General features: G+C 42.1%; 1 protein-coding gene and 1 pseudogene across 1 annotated transcript; one reads left to right on the top strand and one right to left on the bottom strand.

Annotated features, from left to right (window-relative positions):
• The first annotated feature begins 3 nt into the window (after window positions 1-3).
• LOC117923145 lies at window positions 4-10,051 on the top strand (annotated as a pseudogene).
• Window positions 10,052-20,812: 10,761 nt separating this feature from the next.
• Window positions 20,813-22,344, bottom strand: LOC117923144. The gene is made up of 2 exons (XM_034841383.1): window positions 21,375-22,344; window positions 20,813-21,291 (listed from the first exon to the last, which is right to left on the bottom strand). Exons 1-2 carry the CDS (start codon window positions 22,342-22,344, stop codon window positions 20,813-20,815), a joined length of 1,449 nt encoding a protein of 482 aa, XP_034697274.1.
• Window positions 22,345-25,304: the final 2,960 nt, after the last annotated feature.

Genomic DNA, 25,304 nt, shown 5'->3' with positions numbered 1-25,304 from the left:
TTGTTTTCTGAAGATCAGTATTCACTGCATATAACTTGTGGTGGAGGAAGAACCATCATTGGAGACATAGTCTATGAAGCAGATGAAGACTTAGCAGGTCCATCCAAGTTTGTCCCCACTAGAGATAATTGGGGTTTTAGTAGCACAGGAGACTTTTGGGATCGTGACAGAACGACAAAAAATTATATAGCACAGAATGTATCCATGCTCGGGATGAATGACTCTGAATTGTACACAAGAGCACGACTTTCTCCTCTATCTTTCACTTACTATGGACGCTGTTTAGCAGATGGGACCTATACCGTGAAACTTCATTTTGTAGAGATAGTGATCAGAGATAATAAATCCTTTCATAGTCTTGGAAGACGTATTTTTGATGTTTACATCCAGGTAGTCAATCTTATTATTCTGCAACTGAATTGTCAAAGACAATAATTTAATTCAATTAGTTTATTGCAGGAAAAGCTGGAGTTGCAAGATTTTAATATTGTACAAGCAGCACAAGGGGTTGATAAGGTGGTTGTAAGAGAATTTAAAGCAGTCGTAAGGAATAAGACTTTGGAGATCCGATTTCATTGGGCTGGGAAAGGTACAACAGCTGCCCCAGAGGGAGGAACCTATGGTCCTCTCATATCAGCCATTTCTGTAAAAGCTGGTGAGTTGTATGCTCTTTATATATATGGTGATGTATTTGTATTCTTCTTGTCACTCTTATCATATTTGAGTTTGAGATTCTTAGTTTGTCCAACTTGTTCTGCACTTTGTGTGAATAAATAAATATATATGCATAGTGATACATTTAGAAAACACTCCCTTAAATTATGTGATGCAAAAATCAATACCTAAGGCAAGATTACCTTGGTATTTGACAAGAGACCGAATCAATTTGCTGTCTTATTTTCTTGCCAGCTCATTTGCTTGTCTGGGAAGTGTATTATCCAATTGATGTTTTTATATCCATATTAATGTTTGGATTGGATGAAACATTCATAATTCATCATATGCACTATGCAATCTGACATGTTCTTTTATATTTTTTGTTCTTCTTTGTGTAGATTTTGAGTCGTCTTCTGATGGAAAAAAGAAGATATTCATTGCAGTTGGGGCTGTGGCTTTCATGATATTCCTTATTTTAGGTATTCTTTGGTGGAAAGTTTGTTTTGGTGGTAGAATCTCTCGGGAACAAGGTGGTGTTAAACTACTGCACAAACTAAACTTAAGTATATTTCTTATAGGCATGCTAGCAATCATATAGAATTTTCAATAGTTTTATTTCAATTATGGTAATAGATGATGTTGAAAGAGAGAGAAAGAGAAAACCTTAATTCTCATTCATGTGATTAACTTTTTACAATAGATATATATATATATATATATATAAGGCTAGGTTGAACTAACTACCATATATGCGACCTATATTAAAAAAGGAAAGAAAGATTGTACACTATAAATACATTATATTCAATACTCCCCCTCAAGCTGGAGCATATATGTCATATGCACCAAACTTGTTGCAAATATATTTAATTCTAGGATCTCTGAGAGATTTAGTAAAGATGTCTACTAGTTGATTATTTGAATTAACAAAACTTGTAGCAACACACCCTGATGCGATCTTCTCTCCAATGAAGTGACAGTCAACTTCAATATGCTTGGTCCTTTTATGAAAGACTGGATTGGATACAATATGTAATGCGGCCTGATTGTCACAGACTAACTTTATATGTTCATCTTTTCCAAATCTCAATTCTTGAAGGAGTTGCCTCAACCATATGAGTTCACATGTTGCAAAAGTCATAGCTCGATACTCAGCTTTAGCGCTTGATCTGACCACTACATCTTGTTTCTTACTCTTCCAAGATATTAAGTTACCTCCAATAAAAGCACAATACCCTGAGGTGGAACGCCTATCTGATGGTGAACCAGCCCAGTCTGTGTCTGTGTAACCAACAATTTGGGTATAACCCTTGTCTTCATACAACATACCTTGGCCTGGTGTTCCTTTAATATATCGAAGAATGCGGATCACAACATCCTAATGGTTGTCACATGGTGACTGAAGAAATTGACTAACCACACTCATAGGAAAAGAGATGTCTGGCCGAGTGATGGTGAGGTAGTTCAATTTGCCTACAAGTCGTCGATATCTCCCATGATCTCTTAGAGGCTCCCCCTGTCCTGGTACAAGTTTGACATTTGGATCAATAGGAGTGTCAATAGGTTTACATTCTAACATACCTGTTTCTTCCAAGATGTCTAAGGCATACTTCCTTTGTGACATAACCACACGTGAATTGGATTGAGCTATTTCAAGTCATAGAAAGTACTTGAGTTTACAAGTCTTTGGTTTGAAAGTGGTTGAAAATGTGTTGCTTTAGTATTTGGAGACCCTCCTGATCACTGCTTGTAATGACAATGTCATCGACATAAACTACCAAATAGATGCACTGGCTCGAAGAGTTATGATGATTGAAAATCGAATGATCTGCTTCACTTCGAAGCATTCCAAACTCTTGAACAACTGAACTAAAACGCCCAAACCATGCCCTAGGAGACTGTTTCAAGCCATATAGAGAGCGGTGTAACTTGCACACTAAACTAGACTCCCCCTGAGCAACAAAACCAGGTGGTTGCTCCATATACACTTCCTCGATAAGTTCACCATGAAGGAAAGCATTCTTAATATCCAACTGATAAAGAGGCCAATGACACATAGTTGCCATGGAGAGAAATAAGCGAACAGAAGCAATCTTGGCAACATGAGAGAAGGTGTCACCATAGTCACAACCATAAATTTGAGTATAACCTTTAGCAACCAAGTGGGCCTTAAGGCGATCAACTTGACCATCAGGACCAACTTTAACAGTGTAGACCCAACGACATCCAACTGTAGATTTACTAGGAGGTAAAGATATAAGATCTCATGTGCCATTGGTGTGCAGAGCATTCATTTCATCAACCATTGCTACCCTAGATGAGAAAGTGCCTCATTAGTGCTCTAAGGAAGAGAAACAAAGAATAAAGTAGAGACAAAGACAGAATAGGATGAAGATAAAAGATGGTAGCTCAAAAAATTATAAATAGGATGAGGATTACGAGTAGATTGATTACCTTTCCAAAGAGCAATAGGCAAATGGTCAGTAGATGACAGGGCCGGGGTAGGAGAAATCAATGGGACATGAGATAAGTCATCAGGCACCTCAGTTGAAGAGAGAGGAGGAGCAACAACACGATGTCGAAGATGATAAACCTGAAGAGGACGAGAGTGCGCATCTGAAGGGGGAGATATATAGGGAAGTGGCAATACTTCAGAAATGGGAAAATATTCAGAGGATGAGAAGAATGGAGAGTCCTCAAAGAAGGTGACATCAACGGAGAGAAAATAACAATGAGTGTTAGGGGAATAACAACGATAACCCTTTTGAAGTCGAGAGTATCCCAAGAAGATGCATTTCATAGCCTTGACGGAGAGCTTGTCCTGTCCAGGTGTGAGAATATGAACAAAACAAGTACAACCAAAGACACGAGGAGAAAGGAAATAAAGAGGTTGGGTAGGAAAAATGAGGGAATAAGGGATTTGGTCATGTAATATAGATGAGGGCATACGATTAATCAAGTAACAGGTTGTAAGAACAACATCCCCCAAAAAATGAAAAGGAACATAACTATGGAGAAGGAGGGTACGAGCTGTCTCAACAAGATGTCGATTTTTATGTTCAGCAACCCCATTTTGTTGAGGAGTATGAGCACAACATGACTGATGGAGGATCCCATGTTGGGACATAAAAAAAGTAAAGGGTGTAGAAAAATATTCCCGAGCATTGTCACTGCGTAACACTCGAATAGAAATATTGAATTGTGTTTGGATTTCAGCATAAAATTTCTGGAAAATAGAGAATAACTCGGCTCGATTTTTCATCAAAAATAACCAAGTACATCTTGAATAGTCATCAATGAAAGTGACAAAATACTGAAATCCTAAAGTGGACGCGGTCCGACATGGACCCCAAACATCAGTGTGGACAAGTTCAAGAGACTTTGCCTGATTATTCAAACGCTTTGGGAACGAGACATGAGTATGTTTCCCAAGCTGACACGACTCACGCAAGCGACGACAAAGTGGAAAAATAAGGGACCATCTTCTGGAACTTGGAGAGATTAGGATGACCTAGACGACTGTGAATGAGAAGAAGAGCATTGGTGGAAATGCAAGCTGCATGAGATGAAGGTGATGTGAGGTGATAGAGGCCTTGAGACTCACACCCTATGCCAATCGTCTTCCCCGTACTCCGGTCCTGCAAGATCACTGATTTATCAGAAAAAGTGATAGAACAGTTAAGAGTGCGAGTTATTTTGCTAATGAAAATAAGATTAAAAGGACACTCAGGGGCATAAAGGACATAATGGAGAGGTAGAGAAGGGGGAGGATGAGCCAAACCAATACCTTTAGCCATAGTTTGGGAACCATTAGCTAAAGTAACAGTAAGTAAGGCAAAGGTAGTAGTAATAGAGGATGAAATGTGTTTATTACCAGAGATATGATCAGATACTCCAGAATCTAGAATCCATGGGCCAAGAGAAGGAGACTAAGTAAAGCAGATAAAGACATTACCGATCTGGGCAACAGAAACAACAGAAGCTGATGTGGCTGCCTGATATCGGAGATAGGCATCATAATCACTACCAATAAGGGTGATACTTTGAGATGTGGAGTCACAGCAGAGTCAAGTCGAGATAGCAGAGGATCAGATAACTGAGCAATGTGGGCAGTGCGAGGAGGCCGTCCATGTAACTAATAGCAACGATCTCGAGTATGACCAAGCTTATTACAATAGGTGCATTGAGGACGTTGTCCTCGACCCTAATTGCCACTACGTCCTCTTAGAGAGTTAGTCTGAGAGACTAACATAGATGAATCTGAAGGACCATCAGTCGACAAGGTCTGAGTAAAGGAGAGAACACATCATCCAATGATGGTACTGATGGACTAGCAAGAATCTGATCTCGGACAGACTTAAGATCTGGACGGAGGCCAATGAGGGATAACACCATAAAGAACTTGTCAGTCTGTATTTGTTGAGCTTCAGCACCATTAGTGAAGGGCATCAAAGTTAAGAACTCTTCCTTAAGAGACGTAATCCGGCCAATATAAGTAGACAAATCCATGTCCTGCTGTCTCACATGAACAATATCAAAAACCACCCTATAAAATCGTTGAATATCATTCGTGTATAATCCTTTGGCCTGAGTTCAAAATTTAAAGCAGGTTTTGTAGGCACAAAGATGATATAAAATTTTGGGATCAACAAATTGCCATAATACGCTGCATAATTGTGCATCGATTTTCTTCCATTGCACTTTGTCAATATCAGGTATAGTATCCTTAGGTGTAACAAGATGATCTTCATAACCTTGTCCCATAAACCAGAGTTCCACGGACGCTGACCAAGAGAGATAATTCTCACTACCAATCAATTTTTCTGATGTGATAGTAGGAGATCCAGAGATGATGGATGTAAAAATAGGATTTTTAGTCACCATATGCATTTCACCTGAGTTTGAATCACGTTTGGATCGAAAAGAGCGCTAAAGAGAGGTTGGATCACAACTGTGGAAGAAGAACCTGGTATGTCAGGACCCAAACAAAGGAGAAAAGTGACTGGAGATGAAGAAGAGGCCTTCCCAAGGCACACACAAGTCTCGGCCAAGGAATGGAGCTGTCGTCGGAAGCCGGAGGAGGCTGAAAGAAGACCCGTGGAGGCTGAAATGCCAAAAAAATGGAGAAGCGGGGTTCGGAGAGGACTGATGGAGGCTTAGAAGTACAAGACAATGTCGGACGAGCCTACTGGTAGAAGCGCGACACTAGAAAGTGGGCCACGCGCCCTCACGCGCCAGGGCGTGGGATTCAGGCCGCTGGAGAAAGGAGGTGTGTGAAATATATGAGAGGGTAGGAATTTAACTGAGCAATTAGACTGTTTGGTTAACTGGCTAATAGACAACAAATTGCAAGATAAATTAGGTACATGTAGGACAAGATTGAGAGTAATAGACTTAGAAATATGAACACTCCTTTTGCCAACAATTGAGGATAAAGTACCATCTGCAATTTTTACTTTTAAATTACCGGTACAGGGAGAGTATGTAGAAAATAAATGATGAGCATTAGTCATATGATCAAATGCACCAGAGTCAATAATCCAGGGAGTAATATGAGACATGGTGCTAAGTGCTGTCAGAAAGGTACCTTTGTGGGCCAAAGAACCAGAGGACAGAGTAGTAGAAGATTGACCAGAGGCTTGGAAATTAGAAAAAGCTCATATAATTTCGCAAGCTGGTTGGAATTAAATCCCACACTAGAAGTTGACTGACGAATTTCTGTGGGTGTTTTGTCTGCCTGGGTTTCGGTGGAGGCCTGATGACTATGGGCTTTATTGGGCTATCTGGGCTTCCGATTTGTGGACTTGCCATGTAAAGTCCAGCAAGTGTCTTTAGTGTGGCCCAATTTCTTACAATGCTCACTATAAGTCCTCTTGGACCGTCTTGGGCCTAATCCAGAGTGAGGCCCACCAGATCCAGCATGAGGCCCACAGGTTACAAGGGCTGAAGCCTCGGGCCCAGACGAGAGATGGTCCCTCAGCATTACTCTCCTTCTGTTTTCCTCTCGTCGTGCCTCAAAGAAAACCTCTCGGATGGAGGGCAATGGCCGGTGATTGAGAACTCTGCTCTTGATGTCGTCAAGCTTGCGGTTCAACCCCACTAGAAACTCGAAGACCCTTTCGTTCTCCATCTTCTTCTTGAAATGTACACTATCACCCGTGCACTCTCATTCTTTTTCGCAGTTGAGATCGAGATCTTGCCACAAACCCAGCATCTCGGTGTAGTATTTCGTGACTTCCTAATCTCCTTGCTTCATCTACCAGAGCCGCGTCTTGAGTTCAAAGATTTAGGAAGCATTCTCAGCATCGGAATATGATTCTCATCGCATCCCACACATAATTTGCAGTCGGGAGGAACATATAACTTTTGCCAATGGCTGGCTTCATGGATTTAATCAAGCATGAGGTGATGAAGGAGTTTTCGGACTGCCATTTCTGGGATGCTGCTACATCGGTCGGAGGTGGTCACTAAGTCTCGCCGGTAAGAAACCCTAACTTTCCTTTTCCGTCAATAACAAGCTTGATTGCCTGCACCCACTCTCTGTAATTCTTACATTTCAATTTTTCAACGGTAAGATGGAGTGGGGAGTTGTCGAATGCATTGGCCAAACCCATTGAGGAGTTTATCTTTGACTCTCTTTCATGGGTTGTCGATTGATTGGACTCATGGTTGTCTCCTTTTTGGTTAGCCATAGATTGGTTAGGGTTTTAGAGCAAACCGTGCTCTAATATCATGAAGAAACTGAGAATCACTCAAATATTCATTCAATTGTATGTGTTTACATAATCGGGTCCCTATTTAACATATACACAGAGAACAAAATATGGAAAAAAAAAATCACACAAATCACCACAACATTTGTCACAATTGGGGCCTCAATCTTTCCCACAATATCCTACAAATCACCATTCAAATCATACCGGATTTCCACACTTGCACATAATACACCACTCTAGATTAAGCTCCTTGTGAGGCCTCCATTTCTAGAGCATGCTATTGTTATTAACCCTCTTACTAGCCACAAACCATGCAAAAATCTTTACTCTCGAGGGGGCTTTATATTTTCAAAGAAATTTAAATTTTGAGGATGCACTTTTTCCACCTTTTTTAAAGCAAAATGGGAAGAAAAATCTTTTAGCATTTTCTTTCATCTTCTCCTCAACTTTTATTCCTTATCATTTTTCATGGTGTCTTGTATTTGAATATAAGAAGTCATTTTCCATAACAATTTTTTTTCTTTCCTTAGCACTTTATAGAACCAAACATAGCCTATGTCTTATAATTGCATTATTGTGGGACCAAATAATCATATTTGGAATACGACAAAATCTTGCTTTCTTTAATTGTCTTGAAAGGTTATTTTTTCATCAATTAAGAAATATAATTTTTTTAAAATTTTTATTTCATGTGGAAAAATTATTATAGAAGTGATTCTGTATTTTTCCTAAGAAGGCAATATCTAATCAATTAACAATTAAAAGGTGTTTTCTTATTTTCTAATAACTGAAGGAGGGTTCTACAAGTGAAAGCAATATTGTAACCCAATTTATCTCAATTAGTTACACATCAGTTTATGAGATTGTGGTCTCATGATATAGAGGTTATCATTTAAATATATTTAGAATAGGTTAGGTTTACCAACGATGCATGCTCTTTATGCATGGGATTAACTGGTATGGGTTCTCTATCTTAATCTGCAACACTCAAATCAATTTGGTGGATGCATTTTTTTTCCTTTTTGGGAAGGAGTTGAGAACTACCAAATAAATTTGTTGTTATCTTACAGCCTATGTTTCTATGTTTCCTTCCTGGATAGATCTCAAAGGACTAGATATGCAAACAGGTTCTTTTACCTTAAAACAAATAAAAGCTGCCACCAAAAATTTTGATTTTGCAAACAAGATTGGAGAAGGAGGTTTTGGTCCAGTTTATATGGTATTCTAGCTAAACCATGACATTGTAATCTTCCTTTATAGATTCTACCTAGAATTCTAAGAAAAATTGGGTGCAGGGTCTGTTATCCGATGGTACCATAGTTGCAGTGAAACAGCTTTCCTCTATATCAAGGCAAGGAAATCGTGAATTTTTGAATGAGATAGCCATGATTTCTTGTTTGCAACACCCAAATCTGGTGAAACTTCATGGATGTTGTGTTGAAGGAGATCAACTGCTACTGGTATACGAGTACATGGAAAACAATAGCCTAGCCAGCGCTCTGTTTGGTAAGTATCATTTACTTAATTTGAATACACTTTCTGTTAAGACAAGTAAAATATAGACAAAATCAAATATTAAGTTTTGTAAGGGAATTTTTCACAGGTCCAGAAAATGGTCAGCCGAACCTGGACTGGCCAACTAGGCTTAAAATCTGTATTGGTATTGCCAAGGGATTAGCTTTTCTCCACGAAGAATCAAGGATTAAGATTGTCCACAGAGATATTAAAGCTACTAATGTGCTTCTTGATAGAGACCTAAACCCTAAAATATCTGACTTTGGACTGGCTAGGCTTGATGAAGGGGAGAAGAGCCATATTAGCACCAGGGTTGCTGGAACCATGTGAGTTACTGTGTCCTTATCAAATTGACAGATTATTCCACATTTCATACATAGTCAAATGCTCATAATTGTTGAGAATTTTTTACTGTTGATTATTGAGTGACAAGACATCACACTATTCACTTGCAGAGGATATATGGCACCAGAATATGCACTGTGGGGTTATCTGACATACAAGGCAGATGTTTACAGTTTTGGGATTGTGGCTTTGGAAATTGTTAGTGGAAAACACAACAACAATTATATACCCAGCAATGGCTGCCTTTGTCTTTTAGATTGGGTACTCACTAACTTTCTATATATCGGTGTTAATAATCAACCAGGTTGTGTTTTTCAGTTGAAAGGATATAATGAGCATCTGCATGATGGAAGTTAAGATTGGTGATATGTTTAAATTGCAGGCCTGTCTGTTGCAGCAAAGCAGAAAGTTTCTGGAGCTGGTTGATGAGAAGTTGGGGTCTAAAGTCAATGAAGAAGAGGCAGAAAGGATGATTAAAGTGGCTCTCTTGTGCACAAATGCATCCCAATCACTTAGGCCTACCATGTCTGAAGTGGTAAGCATGCTTGAAGCCCGAATGCCTATTCCTGATATGATCCCAGGACCAAGTACCTACACCGAAGATTTGAGGTTCAAGGCAATGAGAGACTTTCGTCAAGACTAGAGAAACCAGAGTCTGAGTGAAGGTCGTCAATCCCTAAATTTAACAGGTCATACAGAGCTAGAGCTTTGCTCTACCTCTACATTTGGTCTATAGTTCTCTTTAAAAGTGAGAGTTTGTTGTATAAAATTTCAAGAAATTTTGTAGTACAATTAGATTTTCATATTTTAATAAATGTGCTACTGGCAAAAGATTTATGTAAATATGTAATGCAGAAACTGATTTGGGTGTGCATGACCTGTGATCTAGTAGCTGTTTACTGAAGTAACCCACTTTTCTCATGTGAAGAAAATCACATATTTAACAGCATTCTATGGAGTGAAATTCCAGCAAACATATTCAATGTCACAAATTTAACCTCACAAGGGTTGGAGTTCAATTTTGATTCAGATTGAAGTCCATTCTGGCCTTATAAGGATACATCATGTAGCCTATACAAATTAGAATCAAAATCTAAAGAAATTGCCTTATCACATGGGATCAATGAGAACCAAATCTAAAGGATAAATTTACTCTTTAATATAAGAATATATCTTTTTCTTGGATAGGGTTGCTGTCATGGATGGTGCTATGTGCATACTACTTTCACCATATAAAAAATGCTTTTCTTTCTTCGTTTTTTGTTTTGTTGTTTTACATTCAATTATCATGTAAAACAGATGATAAATAACAGAAGGGCTTTTTTCCATTATTTGATATCTCATGTAACATATATTGGATGAAAACTGTCAACATCTTGACTTACATGGTAACTAAGAACTCTCATGTAAAAATAATTATAAAATAAAAATTTTATAAAAATTATGTAAGTTTTATATATTTACCGATCAAAGGTAGTTTTTAAATGATAAACGATAATACCTATATCATTAAAAGGTAATACCTGAAAAGTTAAAGGTAGCATCTTCGATCATAAAGTGTATAATTTTTTTTATTATTTTTAGTTATCTATTTAATTTTTATTTTTTATAAATTGAGTTCCTATTTTATGATTTTTTTTTTTTCATATGAATACAGGAAAACATACTTTTCTTTTATTTAATACGAAAAAAAGATATAACGTGTGAGACAATTACCCCATTTTATTTCATCATAATGACTACATGTGATTGCTTTTATTATGGGAAAATGTCTCACTTTATTGTTAGAAAATATAATAACCATATAATAATTACTTTATTTTCTCTTTGATGATGACATTTATCAAAATCTCTCATATCAAATTTGTTATGTCAAGCTCATTAGGACAAAATTTTCAAAGATCATTATGACCAAAGTTTCAAAACTCATGACAAAATTTACAAAACAAATGAAACTTTATACATGCACTCTTCCAAACAACACTTACATACGACTCCTCTTTTTCACCTCCAATTGTTGACTTTTTATATTGCATGATGTCGGTTCCCTATTCATTTCTTTTAAATTATAGTTTGATAAACCAGTGGGCAAGTATGGCACGGCACCAAAGCCATACTACAAGACTTTTGACCTTCAAGATATTCTAAGACGCATCTTACCATTTTGACAACCTATGCATTCCATAACTGGGAACCAATTTTCGTGTTGAAAAATGTATAAATAATTGAAATCAGGAGGTTTGTTAGGAATTGGATGACAGTGGCCAAGGTTGGTTCGTCCTCATGGATAACGACATTTATAATTGGCTTTGATTCCACCTGATTTTTATAATTTACGTATTTTTCCATGCTGAAAAGCTGGGTGCATGGGGAGTGGTTTCCTCGTAAATATACTTGAATATTTTAGATATTCCATATGATGGAGAGAGTAGGTAAAGGGAACAAATGTCACCATTCAAAGTAAAATATTTTTTGAATTTTAAAACTATTTATCTTTCGTTTTTATCCCTTCTCTTTTGGTACGTATAAATCTTATAGCCCTGAAGTTAATCGTCGGGTAAATCCTCTAATGGCCTTGAGGGGATTCAAACTGGTGACTATTGGAGAGTAAACTCAAGAACGGACCAATTGAGCTACCCCTCAGAGTTTAAATCTCATAAATATTATATACTTTGAAACCTAAAAAGATCTTCACAATTTTAAAACGCGTTTATAAGATTAAAAGGAGTTCATACATATATGCCGTCAATAATTTTATCTTCTATCCGATACGAAACATCATAATATATGAATCAAGTATAGTATTAATATGAAAATAAAATATAATAAATGAGTCTACAAATGTATAAAATTAAGTACAAACGACAAAACCATGTATAGAGAAATGAAACTAAATTATAAAATAACGGTTTATAAAGCAATAAGTAATAACATCATATTTAGATATGTGAGATAATTTGATTTGTGATGTCTTTCAAAAAATTATTATTAAATCTAATGTTGTAATTAAAAAACATCTAAAAAGGTGGTGGTTGAGAAATATTTCTCAAATATCCAGATCCATTTCCAATTTTCCACAACTCTTAACATAATGAAATTTCTAAGACAAAAATGATTCAACTTAAATGTGAAATGCAGTAATTGTTAAAAAAGTTCATATATATAGTTTGATTAATGGGGGGGTTTTTTTTTTTTTTTCTTTTCTAAATTGATATTATTGACGGTGTATTAATTTATAATCTTTTTCTGAAACCCAGATTAGCACTTTCTGTTGCGTGTGGCTCCGTCCAGTTGTCCAAACACTTAAAGCCCATAGGAAATGATGGCAAAGAAACTAAGAGCTTTCAGTTGCATGCATCTTAAATCTCAATCAAGTCAGGGAAAAGTCTAAGATGTAAGCTGTCAGCTGACCGGAATGAAAATTACTTTAAGTAAGAAATGGGCTACTGCCTACTCCTCTCTACTTTATGCTTCTCTGCTTCACCATTTCCGCAATTTTCACAACTCTCTAGTCTCTCCCTACCGACTTCACCAGCCGGATCAGCTTAACCGGCTCCTTCACGTTCCAAGGATTCCAACTTATGATTCTGTTCCGTTTTTTTTTTTCTTCATTCTTTCTCTCACTTTTTGTTGTGGATTTGTCCACCCCAAGGTGCCCCAAGCCGAAGGTACCTTCATATCTCTTTGTGTTTGGTTGCCCACAAAATGCTGGAAATGCTATAATGTGACTGTTGGTTGCAAGTTTTCTTGTTTTTTTTTTTCGGGGAAAGGGGAAAGGATATCAGAAATTGAGCTCAAAGTACGGTTGAATATGATTTAAGATTTTATTTTGTTTTTTGCATACATTTATAAGTTTTCTTCTTCTCTGTTCTATCTCAAATGTGGTCCTTGTTGAGGCCTCGCGTCCCTGGTGATCCACGTAACTGTTAAATGGGTGGACGCACGATCTCAACCAATATAGATTCTTGATTCAATCGTCCCTGCAAAAGGCATCCGAACTGAGTGTCCGGATGCACCCTCCGATGGTTTTGTCAGCCATGGTAAGAGAGATCAATCAGTTGGCCTTTTACTAGGTATAGTAAGCTTACTTTCCTCTTTGTGCGAAGGTTCATATATGTAATACTAGAAGATCTGATTCCCTCTTTAATGGTAGGGAGATATTTTGGCTTGTCATGATGCCACTAGGTGGTGGCAGGACCATCATCACCCTACGGGCGGCTGACAAAGATCGTGGGAGGCGCCGCGACTGTTAGAGATCGAGGGAAGTGACTTGCCGTCACTTCATTCCTGTCCTTTCACTCTGCAGGTGGCGGAATGTGGGCCATGACAGGTTGTTGTGATGACGTGCAAGACTTGCTTACTCCAGTCAATGATCCAGACAAAACATATCCGGATAGGATATGTCGGTCGTTCGGATGTGATATGGCGGTTGTTCGGATGTGATGCTTGCGAGTGTCGTGTGCCTCTTCCTTAGGGGTCCGGACAGGAAGAAGCGCGCCACGTGTACTCTTGGGAAGATCCGGATGGGTTAAATCCGGATAAGAATGAGTGCCACGTGTTATCAGGGGATGTGTGCCACGTGTCATCAGGGGGGAGGGGTCCCTACAATGCCCCCCTTTTTAACTTGTCGATTTTGCCTGACCAAAATGGGCGGGTTAAAAAATAATTGCTTTTTGAAACTGAGGTCGCTTTTTGCGCTTATTGGACCACGTGGCGAGAGAGGGCGAAGAGACAAAAGAGCATTTATGATGAGTCGTCGTCTTTGGGTATTCTGAGGCAGCATGTCGTTTCAAATGATGGCGTAGCTGAGCGTTTGGGATACCGAGGGGTTATCTCCCTATAAATAGCAGACTGTGCCCTCCTCTTGCATTTTTTCTACTGCATTTTTTTTGTTATTGCTTCTTCTACCTTCTGCGTATCTTTGTTTTTGAGTGAACTTGGCGATATTCACGTCGTGACGGTGACTGCATTTGTGGTTTTCAACCCTATTTTTCCAGTTTACATTCGGTACGTGTGCTATTCTTGTCTTTCTCTTTCTTGTGTCTGCTTTGTTTGGTTGTTTTTGGCTTGCTTGGGCAAGTTGCTTACGACTGAGTGTTGATGTTGGTTTCTAGGGTTTTCCTGGGGGGTTTTTGTCTGCATCTTGGGTGTGTTTAGGGTTTCTGTTGCCCCCCTGCGCTTTTTGTGGGGCATTGAATCTTTTTTTGGGGTAGGGTTTAAGGTTATGGGTTTGGCTTGCTGTGTTTGACTATTGGCATTCTTCCATGCAGATTCCATTTCAGCCCCAAGGTAAAAAATGTCTGCAAACAAGGAAGCTGCTTTATCTAGCTTGTCCGGAGATGCTCATGCCGAGAAATCTGTGGACAAGTTGAATGTGGGAGAGTTTCGCGAACGCTTTTGTATCCCAAATGGCGTGCTCGTGGAATTTCTGGATGGAGAAGCCGTGTCGATTGAGAAGTCGGAGGATCATGCCATCGTGTTTACCAAGGAGCAGTTTAATAATGGGCTCCGGTTCTCTTTCCCATCGCTGTTCAAGGAATTCCTTCACTTTACCTAGATTCCTCCAATTTACATCCACCCCAATATGGTCTGGGTGCTGATGGGATGCAGCATCCTAAGCATGTTTTTCAACTTAGACCTTTCGTTGCTGGAGGTTCTTTTCGTCTACTCCCTTAAGAAGGGTAAAAATGACATTTTTAGCATGGTTGCCCACCTGCCCTCTCTTCAATTGGTGACTGAGCTGCCGGATTCGACAAAGGGAGGAGCGAAGGGACACGTGCTGGTCCGGGGTGCCTGGGCGGGGCTACTAGAGCATTTGGAGAGGCCATTTTCCCCCAACCATTCGTTGGTGCTTCCGGGTAAGGCAGCTTGCGGGGGTTTGCCCGGCATTCGTCTTGTTGTTCTTCTTACTGGGGTTATCAGATGACTTAATGTCTTTGGTTGTTGGTAATGCAGGTCCGGACAAGAGGGGTCGCGTAGTCGAGTGGGTAGAAAAAGCGTCATTTGCTCCACTGAACAAGTTATTTGAGATTACTGCCGTTGAGAGGCATCATGAGACGTTGCTTACTGTGCGAAACTTGTTGTCCGTTGTCCAAGAGCCCCAAGCATATATTATCAATATTCTCCCCAGGAAGTTGCCAAAGAAGATAGTGCCTGAGAAGCATTACGTTCTGAAAGACTTTCCATTCTACGCGGAGGTGCGGAAGGCAGACGCCCAATCACGCAAGGCCCGCCTCAACAAACGGGAGAAGAAAAGGCAAGAAGGCCTTTTGCGGAGGGCTCCGGGTGGCAAACAGTCCGCGTCCTCTCCACCTGCTGGTGCTCCAGCGGAAAAGAAGAGGAAATTGGTTCTGAATAAAGAAAAAGAAATAAAAGTCCTAACTCCCCCGAAGGAGTTTGTACCACCCCCAGTCACTTTTGTAAGGGAATTAATAATAAGAGAGCCAGAAAATCCCCTTCCGCCTTCCATTTCAAGCGGCTCCGGACATCTTGCGGGTCTGAACCATTCGGGGCCTTCACTGACAGTGGCTGGACGTCTGACTGTTCTGGCTGAGGAGGCTACTTCAATAAATCAGCCCGGCTCTCCCCATCCGGGACCCCTTGTGCTACAACCTTGCCTCATTCGGCACCTCCATCGGTAGAAATGGGGGCAGAAAGTCAGGGTTTGTCTTCTTGCGAGCCAAGCCCTCATGCCCTTGTACCGGTGAAGGGACCAGCTACAAGGAGGTCGCGTCCGGCGCGTGACTTGAAGTCTGGCCTCATCGGGCGGCTTCAGGATCGGTTCTTGGAAACCATCGAAGTCAACTGCTCATCCGTCCAAGAGGATCACCCGGCGGGTAGTGAGATGGAGGTGGCGGAAGAGAACCCAGCCATCCCGGTGCTGGTCCCGGATGGAGGTTCACCCGGAGAGACCCAGCCGGCCGAGGATGATGGGGCCCTAGATCTGAAGGAAGAGTCGCTTTCTAATGCCTCGTTAGGGGGAAGTCCTGTTGATGATGCAGCTTGCATCTCCACTAGTCCTTTCAGCTATGCGGAGATGGAAGAGAAGCTGAAACAGATTCCATTTGGCTCAGATGTTGATATGCCTTCAGCAAAGATGTTCGAAGCGGTGGAAATGGTATAGTCTACTTGTTTTTTATTTTTCTCACCCTACTGATGTGTTTGTCGCATGGTTTGTAACTTTGCTCTTTTTGTGTGTTTTTCTGTAGCTGGTGAGTGACATTCGCGGCATGGCTCATCAACGTGATCTTCTTTCTGACCTGATGCAGACTGCTGATTATACAAAGGTCTTCGTCTCTCAGCGTAAAAATAATGAAGAGAAGTTGCGCTTGAGACTGGAGCAGGCCGAGGCCAGTTTATCCGTTGCTGGAGAGGACAACGAGGCTCTCCGGAAAGAGCTTGCTGAGGCAAAGAGTCGGGAGGAATCTACGGACGCCCGCCTGCTTGAGGTGGAGGACGAGATGGCCCTTTTGAGGGGGGAGGTGAGGCAACTCCGGACGGAGGTATTTATTAAGAAAAAGCAGAGAGAGGATTTGCAGCTGTGTTTATCAGCGCAAAAAGAGGAGCTGGAGGGTGAGTTTGCTATGGAAAGGGAGGAACTTGAAGCGGATTACCAGAAGCAAGTTGATGAAATGTACTTCTTCGGCTATCGCTGCTGTATGAAGAAACATGGCATCAAGCGGGACATCCCTTCAATTCCCCCGGGTGAAGAGGAGAAACTGCGCGGCAAGCCTGCTCAATAGAGCTTTTCTTTTCGTTATAATTTTTCTGCTTTTTCTTTCTGTATTTTGTAGTCCGGAGAACTCTTTGTATGTAATTTTTCATAAGTATCAATAAAATATACTTATTCAAATTGCGTTTCTATCTTTTGTCTCTTCTTTCATTAGTAATACTGCTTTAGATTAGATACATTCCATGGTCGTTGCAATGGGGTTCCGTCTAGCTTTTGTAGATGATAGGCTCCACTTTCGCTTGCTTTAGACACTATATAGGGGCCTTCCCAGTTGGCTTGGAACTTTCCTACTCCTATATCAGCAGTATTTTCGAAAACTTTTCTAAGGACTAGCGTACCATCTTTGAAGCTTCTGAGCCTTACTTTGCGATTGTAGTGAGCTGATAACCTTTGTTGATAGTCTGTCATCCGGATGGATGTAGTTTCTCTTACTTCATCTGCCCAGTCCAAGTTTCTTCCTAACTCTGCATTTGCATCATCCTGCCATCCTGCCTCGGTCTGGATAGTGGGTAGCCCTATTTTTGTAGGAATGATTGCGTCCATACCATATGCGAGGGCGAAGGGAATGTTTCCTGTCGGACGTCCGGGTGTGGTTCAATAAGCCCATAGGACGTCGGGTAGCTCCTCCACCCACTTTCCTTTGGCTTGCTCGAGCCTCTTTTTTAAGGCAGTTATCAGTGTCTTGTTTGTGGCTTCCACTTGGCCATTGCTTTGAGGATAACGTGGCGTGGAGTATGAGTTCCGGATGTTTAGTTTCGAACAGAATTTTCGGAAAATTTTACTATCAAACTGTGGACCGTTGTCGGCTATGATGGTTTAGGGGATTCTGAAGCGGCAGATGATGTTTTTCCATACGAACTTGGTGACATCTTTGTCCTTGATGCTAGCATATGCTTCAACTTCCACCCATTTACTGAAGTAATCCGTGGCGACGAGCAGGAATTTCTTTTGGGCGGCTACGGTTGGGAGGGGTCCTACTATGTCCATGTGCCACTACGCGAAGGGTCAAGGGCCTGAAATTGGTTTCAATGCCCCTGATGGCATATGTGGAATGGGGGCATGTTTTTGACATTTGTCACATTTTTTGACATAAGCTGTCGCATCTTTCTTCATTGTGGGCCAGTAATATCCTTGTGAATGGGCCCTGTGTGCCAAAGACCGACCGCCGGCATGATTTCCACATACTCCCTCATGTAACTCAGCCAATACATACAACACCTCTGAGTGGTTTAGGCATTTGAGGTAGGGACCTGTAAAGGATCGCTTGTATAGGTGCCCCCCAATCAGGGTGAAGCTAGCGGCTTGCACCCGGATCTTGTGTGCTTGCTTGGGTTCTTCGGGCAGGGTGCCTATCCGGAGATATTCTATGATGACTTCCATCCAGCCTTTGTCGTCTGTTTCGTTTGCCTTAATGGTATTGCAAGTGGAGGCTTCCGTGACGGAAGGTTTGGCCTGCACATGTATAGGTAATAATATAGCTTCTTTGATGGGAAGGAAAGCAGCTATGCCTGCCAGGGCGTTGTCACGTGAGTTTTCAGTCCGCCTGATTTTTTCAATCATCCATTTGGTGAATCGCTGCAAGGTGTCTCTTACTTTGTTTAAGTATCGCGCCATGCGCTCATTCTTGGCTTCGTATTCCCTCTGGACGTGTCTTACCACGAGTTAAGAATCACTATAGATTCAGAGCTTGGAGACGGATAGAGCCAGGGCGAGGTCCAATCCGGATAGGATGGCCTCATATTCTGCTTCATTGTTAGAGGTGGGAAACCCTAGTCGGATGGCTTGCTCCAGGTGTTCTCTTGTTGGAGATTGCAGCAGGAGCCCTACCCCGGATCCTGACGATCGGGAGGCTCCATCGACTCGCAAAGTCCACCATTCTTCTTCGCTTGGTTCCTTGTGTTGGATGGGCCTTCGGGAGTATTCCAGCACGAAGTCAGCCATCACTTGGCCTTTCATGGATAATTTGGGTTGGAACTCGATTCCAAATTCGCTCAACTCTATGGCCCATTGAAGCATTCTTCCGGTTAAATCTGGCTTGTGCAGAATGTTGCGAAGAGGTTGGTCAGTTAGCACAATCACCGGGTGAGCTTGGAAGTAAGGACGGAGCTTTTGGGCGGCACTTCGAAGAGCTAAGGCCGTTAGTTCCATATTTGAATATCTGGTTTCTACGTCTGCCAACGCTCTGCTGACGTAGTAGATAGGTTTTTGCTCCTTGGGTGAGGGGTAGCGGAATAGGACGGCGCTGATGGCCCACTCCGATACAGCCAGATACATGTACAATTTTTCTTCAGGGATGGGGCTGCTCAGGATAGGTGGTTGCATAAGGTAGTGTTTAATTTTTTCAAAAGCGCTTTGACAACTGTCCGTCCATCCGTTTGCTCCATTTTTTCGTATTGCAAAGAAGAAGGGTCGTAGTTCATCAGTGAAGCGGGCTGTAAAACGTCCTAGTGCGACGAGCTTGCCTGTGAGGCGTTGCAATTCCTTCTTGCTTCTGGGGGGTGGTGTTTCTATGACTGCCTTGACTTGATCCGGGCTAACCTCTATCCCCCTTTGGCTGACCATAAATCCCAGGAATTTGCCAGCACTTACGCCAAAGGCGCATTTAGAAGGATTCAACTTCATGCCATACGTTCTTAAGAGGTGGAAAACTTCTTGCAAGTGAAGGACATGCTCCTCTCGATTTTTGCTTTTAACCACGATATCGTCAATATATACCTCTACTATGCGGCCGACTAGAGGTTTGAAGATCTTTGTCATCAGTCTCTGATAAGTGGCGCTAGCATTTTTGAGTCTGAATGGCATGACTTTGTAGCAATAGAGGTCGTGTGGCGTTATGAAGGTTGTTTTTTCTTTGTCAGCTGGGGACATGGGGATTTGGTGGTATCCGGAGAAGGCGTCCAAGAAAGAGAGCATCCCTTGCCCAACAGTGGAGTCCACAATTTGATCTATCCGCGGCAAAGGGAAACTGTCTTTTGGGCATGCATTATTGAGGTTGGTGTAGTCGACGCACACCCGCCATTTGCCTTCTTTTTTGGGCACTACCACAACATTTGCTAACCAGTTCGGGTAATCTACTTCTCTGATGAACCCGACCTCTAGTAATTTGTCCATCTCATTCCGGATAATTGCTTGTCTATCCGGGTGGAAACGTCTAACCTTCTGCTGGATGGGTCTGGCTGTTGGCAAGACGTTAAGCTTATGAGAGGTGATGGAGAGATGAATTCCCTTCATATCAGAATGCGCCCATGCAAAGACATCCCGATTTTGCCGGAGGGCTTTTTGAATGTGCTGGGTCTCTTCAGGTGTTAAGAGGGAACTGATGTGTGTAAGGTGAGTACCTTCTTCCGAAATTTGGACTATTTGCAAGGGATCCGCCATCGTGGGATCTTTCTCCGCCGGACACGGTGATTGCTATTGGTCAGGTGCATGGGTGGGCTCAGGGAGGGGTTCATTCTCCCAGCTAGTCCTTGCTTCTCGTGCTATTTGGTAGCATTGGCGAGCGGCTAACTGGCTGCCGTATAGGTCGATTTGTCCATCCTTGGTAAGGAAGCTTACCCTTTGATGATAGGTAGAGGGGATGGCTTTCATGTAGTGCAGTCATGTGAGCCCTAAGATGACGTTGAAGGGTGATAAATCTTGTACCACCGAAAATTGTACATTGAGAGTGACTGGACCGGCTTGGACCGGTAGTATAATATCTCCCAGGGAAGTAATTGATGCCCCGTTGAATCCGGACAAGATTCGCCCAGGATTTTCGAGGCCTATGAAATTGTGTCCCATGTGGCTAATGACCGATGCTTGTACAAGATTGGCCAAGCTGTCCGGGTCAACCAGGATACGTCTTACGTCAAAATTTCCAATCTCTAAGAATAGAATGAGGGCGTCGCGGTGCGGCTGCAGTATCCGGGTGGGGTCTACTGGTGGGAAAATGATTGTCCCATCTATAGGGCGAGGGTCCCCCCCCAGTTATCCCAGGCCGGATGGAATTGATACGTTCGCGCACTAATGCTTTCCGTAACAATCTCTGTTTCTTTCGCTTGGAGTCATGCTCCTCATCCGATGGACCTCCATTAATATAGCTTATGATGGCCTTGGGGGCGGCCGGAGCCGTGGGGGCTCCAGAGTTGTGATTTCGAGAAGCGTCTCTTCCTCCGGCATCTGAGCGGAGGTACTGCTTCAAATGTCCCGCCTTTATGAGCCTTTCGACCAAATAATGGAGGCATCTGCATTCCTCCGTTGTGTGACCATGCTCCTTATGGAAGGCGCATTTTTTACTATGATCACGTTTGGATGGGTCCGTTCCAAGGGCACCTGAGTCGGACATGCCTTGGATTACAGGGAGGAGCTTCTCATAGGATATGGAAAGGGGCGTGAGGGGTGGCATTTCTGGGCGACTTGGCCCTTCCTACCTTCGATCGGACGGCCTTGGCTGATCCGGAAGTTTGACACTTCTTTGGCGCCCCCTCTGGATGCCTGTCCGGCAACCAGGACTTGCTGGGTGGCTGCTTGTACGTCATCTTCGAGCATTGCGTATTTGCTTGAGCGTCGGAATAAGTCGTCCATCGTCGTAGGAGGCTTTTTAGTGAGCGATTCAAAAAATGGAGTGCCTGGACAGATGCTTCGCTTGAAGATCTGTATGACAACGTCCATGCTATAAGCCTCTACCTGTAATACGACCTGACCGAACCGTTTCACGAACTCCCTTAAGGATTTGTTATCTTGCATTTTTATGTTTTGCAAAGTGCTGATATTCTGCTTATGTCGAGCGGAGCATAAGTATTGTCCCACGAAGGCCTCCGATAGGTCTCTGAAATTATCAATAGAGTTGGGAGGTAGGCGATGGAACCATGAGAGAGCTTGCCCTTGCAGGCTGGCGGGGAATACTTTGCATAGCAGCTGATCGTTGCCTATATCGAGAGTCATGAGCTGTCGATAATGCATGATATGGTCGAAGGGGTCGTTGGACCCATCGTATGCAGAGAATTTTGGTACGAGGAATCCCCTCGGTGGCTCGTAATGAATGATATGAGGACAGAAAGGCGTGGAGAGCATGTCATCCAGTCTTTTGCTGATGGAGCCAATGGGTGGCTCGTTTGGGAGATTTCTCCCAACATGTCGTATCGCTTGGTGCGGGGGAACGTTCTGCACCATAGGGGTGACCAAGGGGTCACGGTGTGGGAAAATGTTCTGTGGCATAGGGGTGACCGTAGGATCATGATGCACACCCCATGTGGTGGGTATTGGCGGCCTTGGCCTGCCAGGCTCCTGGGGGCCCAGTCTCGCACGAATCGCGCCCGACAACTGGGATCTTCTATCACGTTGTCTCTTAGATGAGAAACGAGTGGAGTCTGACCTTTCCTCACGGGGAGCTCGAGGCATGGGTGTGTGTGGCTCGTGTGGCCCAGTGTTGCGTGTTTCAGGGATTGGTCCCGCTGTTTCGGGGTATATTGACTCTGGGTGAAGCCTTGAGTTGGCTACTTAGCCTCTTGAATGCTAACGACGGGGAGGCCCCGTCGACGATGCTTGGATACGCAATATTGCGTTTTCCTTTCTTAGTCTTGTCGTCTCCTGGAGGAGAGCTTGCAGTTGTCGCTCGCTTGCTAACTGTCTTTTTTTGATGGCTTCGCGCCATCCAAAATTATCTTCCTCTCCCTTAGCAGATGAATGGCTTTGGGAAGGTGTGGCCATCTTTGCTGGTGACTGAATCAGTGATTTTCCCACAGACGGCGCCAATGTTGAGGCCTCGCGTCCCTGGTGATCCACGTAGCTGCTAAATGGGTGGACGCACGATCTCAACCAATATAGATTCTTGATTCAATCGTCCCTGCAAAAGGCATCCGGACAGAGTGTCCGGACGAACCCTCCGATGGTTTTGTCAGCCATGGTAAGAGAGATCAATCAGTTAGCCTTTTACTAGGTATAGTAAGCTTACCTTCCTCTTTGTGCGAAGGTTCATATATGTAGTACCAGAAGCTCTGATTCCCTCTTTAATGGTAGGGAGATATTTTGGCTTGTCATGATGCCACTAGGTGGTGGCAGGACCATCATCACCCTACGGGCGGCTGACAGAGATCGTGGGAGGCGCCGCGACTGTTAGAGATCGAGGGAAGTGACTTGCCGTCACTTTATTCCTGTCCTTTCACTCTGCAGGTGGCGGAATGTGGGCCAAGCTGTTGTGATGACATGCAAGACTTGCTTACTCCAGTCAATGATCCGGACAAAACATATCCGGATAGGATATGTCGGTCGTTCGGATGTGATATGGCGGTTGTTCGGATGTGATGCTTGCGAGTGTCGTGTGCCTCTTCCTTAGGGGTCCGGACAGGGAGAAGCGCGCCACGTGTACTCTTGGGAAGATCCGGATGGGTTAAATCCGGATAAGAATGCGTGCCACGTGTTATCAGGGGATGTGTGCCACGTGTCATCATGGGGAGGAGTCCCTACAGTCCTGTTCCGTTCTCATGGTTTTGGATTGATCGACAGTTCGAGAACATCAGAAACTAGATTACTAGACTGCCATTCTTTCTTTTTTTTTTTACTTTTTATAGCGGATTAGGAAGGGGACTCTGGAATCAGGAACGTCGGTCAATGTTCAGCTGATTCACAGAGATTGGCTGGTTTGTGAGCTTTCGTGTTTTGATTATTATTATATTGCTGTTTGGTTGAGGAGTGTTTTCTTACTGAGAAAGTCTGGTCTCCATTGGTAGTAAGGCTCAAAAACTTCCTGAAAATGGTGTTACAGTGCCAGTTCGAATCGTTTTGTTTAATACTTTTCTAATTTCTGGTGATGAAGCATTTCCATCTATTCCTTGATTTTTTTTCCCACATTTATCATGAACATTTTGAATTTGTTTGAGTGAAGAAGGTTTCTGTAGACAGAAAATTTACTTATTCTCATATTCCTTGTGCAGTATATCATAATTCTACACGCTAGACGTGGTTACATGTATATCACCGACTACTTATAAGTTCAGAAACTCCCTAATTCTTCTTAATTGCATCTCAGATGTATTTGAAGATTTTTATTAAGATCACAACTTGGTCTCAATGGGCTGGGCAAAGGGTTTGTCAAAAGCCCACCCCACTTTGTTTGCTTTGAGCTTCAGTCATCTACTCCTTGTCCTAGAATTAGCCATCTAGACTCACTCCAATGGAGTCACATGCACATAACCACCGGTTTATCAGCATAGCTACCTCCACAATATGCTGCCTGCCTCCAACACCCAATCCAGTAGGACCAATACTGCCACCATTCCTAGGACAACATACCACCATCACCACAGCTTCTAACTGTCACTGCAACCCTACGACATTGGCACTTCCAACACATCCTTTTGTACCATGGTTATCTTTAGTACTTGTACCATCTCTATGGTACCATCATCACAAGCACAAATTGATTTTTCGATTAAAGTGACTTTTATATAGGCAAAAGCACCCACTTCAATTGCACTCAATAGCACTATGGTTGAGTTCGGCAAGAAAAGATAGATAAAAGAAATGAGTACGTCTGTGAGAAGATAGATGTGGTGCAAATACAGATGAAATGAGAGAGAATTTTCTAAGATATTCTGAATCTTGTGCGAAAGATCAGCTGTCACCAATACTGTATTGGTATTGAAGCACTACAGGGACAAAAGAAAAATCAAAAGTGATCATTAGTAGTGGAAAACCAAGCTGGGCTTATGGTTAAACAAACAACTTGAACCTAGATTGGGCTGAATGAAGGAAAATTATTTGTGTAACCAACTATAAGTAGTTGAACAGGCATTTGAGTTGAGTTGATTGTATTGGTGATGCACAGATTATTCATATCATGTCCAAATATTGAGGGGAATTTCAAACTTAATTTGAATATCTTCAAATGAAATTTCCTCTTCTTTCCTTGTATAACTGATATGCTTTGCACTTGCACTCAAATTCCAGTCATGAAATTCTTTTTTTGAAACCATTCCTTAAAGTGTTGATGATTTGGTACTTATCAGTAACTTTGTGGAGGAAATGAATTTGGTATAATTAGGTTCCTGCATGGAATTTTGCCAATAAATTTTTAAATTCACAGTTAATCTATGCATCAAATAATCTCTTTACCCCTGGTCTCATCACAATGCCATCATCCATTTGTCCATCATTATCTATATAATTAGCTTTCCCAACAAGAAAATCATTTGTTTTCTTATTATATAGTTGGTAGACTTTGTTTCTAATATTCATATCCCCTTTTTATCAGAAACAAGTCCATTAATACGGATTTGAGAGTACAACTAAAATGAACTAACCTGCAAAGAAGTTACAAAAATAACCAAACGAGTGCACTAAACAACTAAATCTTCATTATT

This window comes from Vitis riparia, chromosome 10, assembly GCF_004353265.1.
Source record: "Vitis riparia cultivar Riparia Gloire de Montpellier isolate 1030 chromosome 10, EGFV_Vit.rip_1.0, whole genome shotgun sequence".
Classification (NCBI taxonomy): Eukaryota; Viridiplantae; Streptophyta; class Magnoliopsida; order Vitales; family Vitaceae; genus Vitis; species Vitis riparia.
This window is presented reverse-complemented; position numbering and strand designations above follow the sequence as displayed.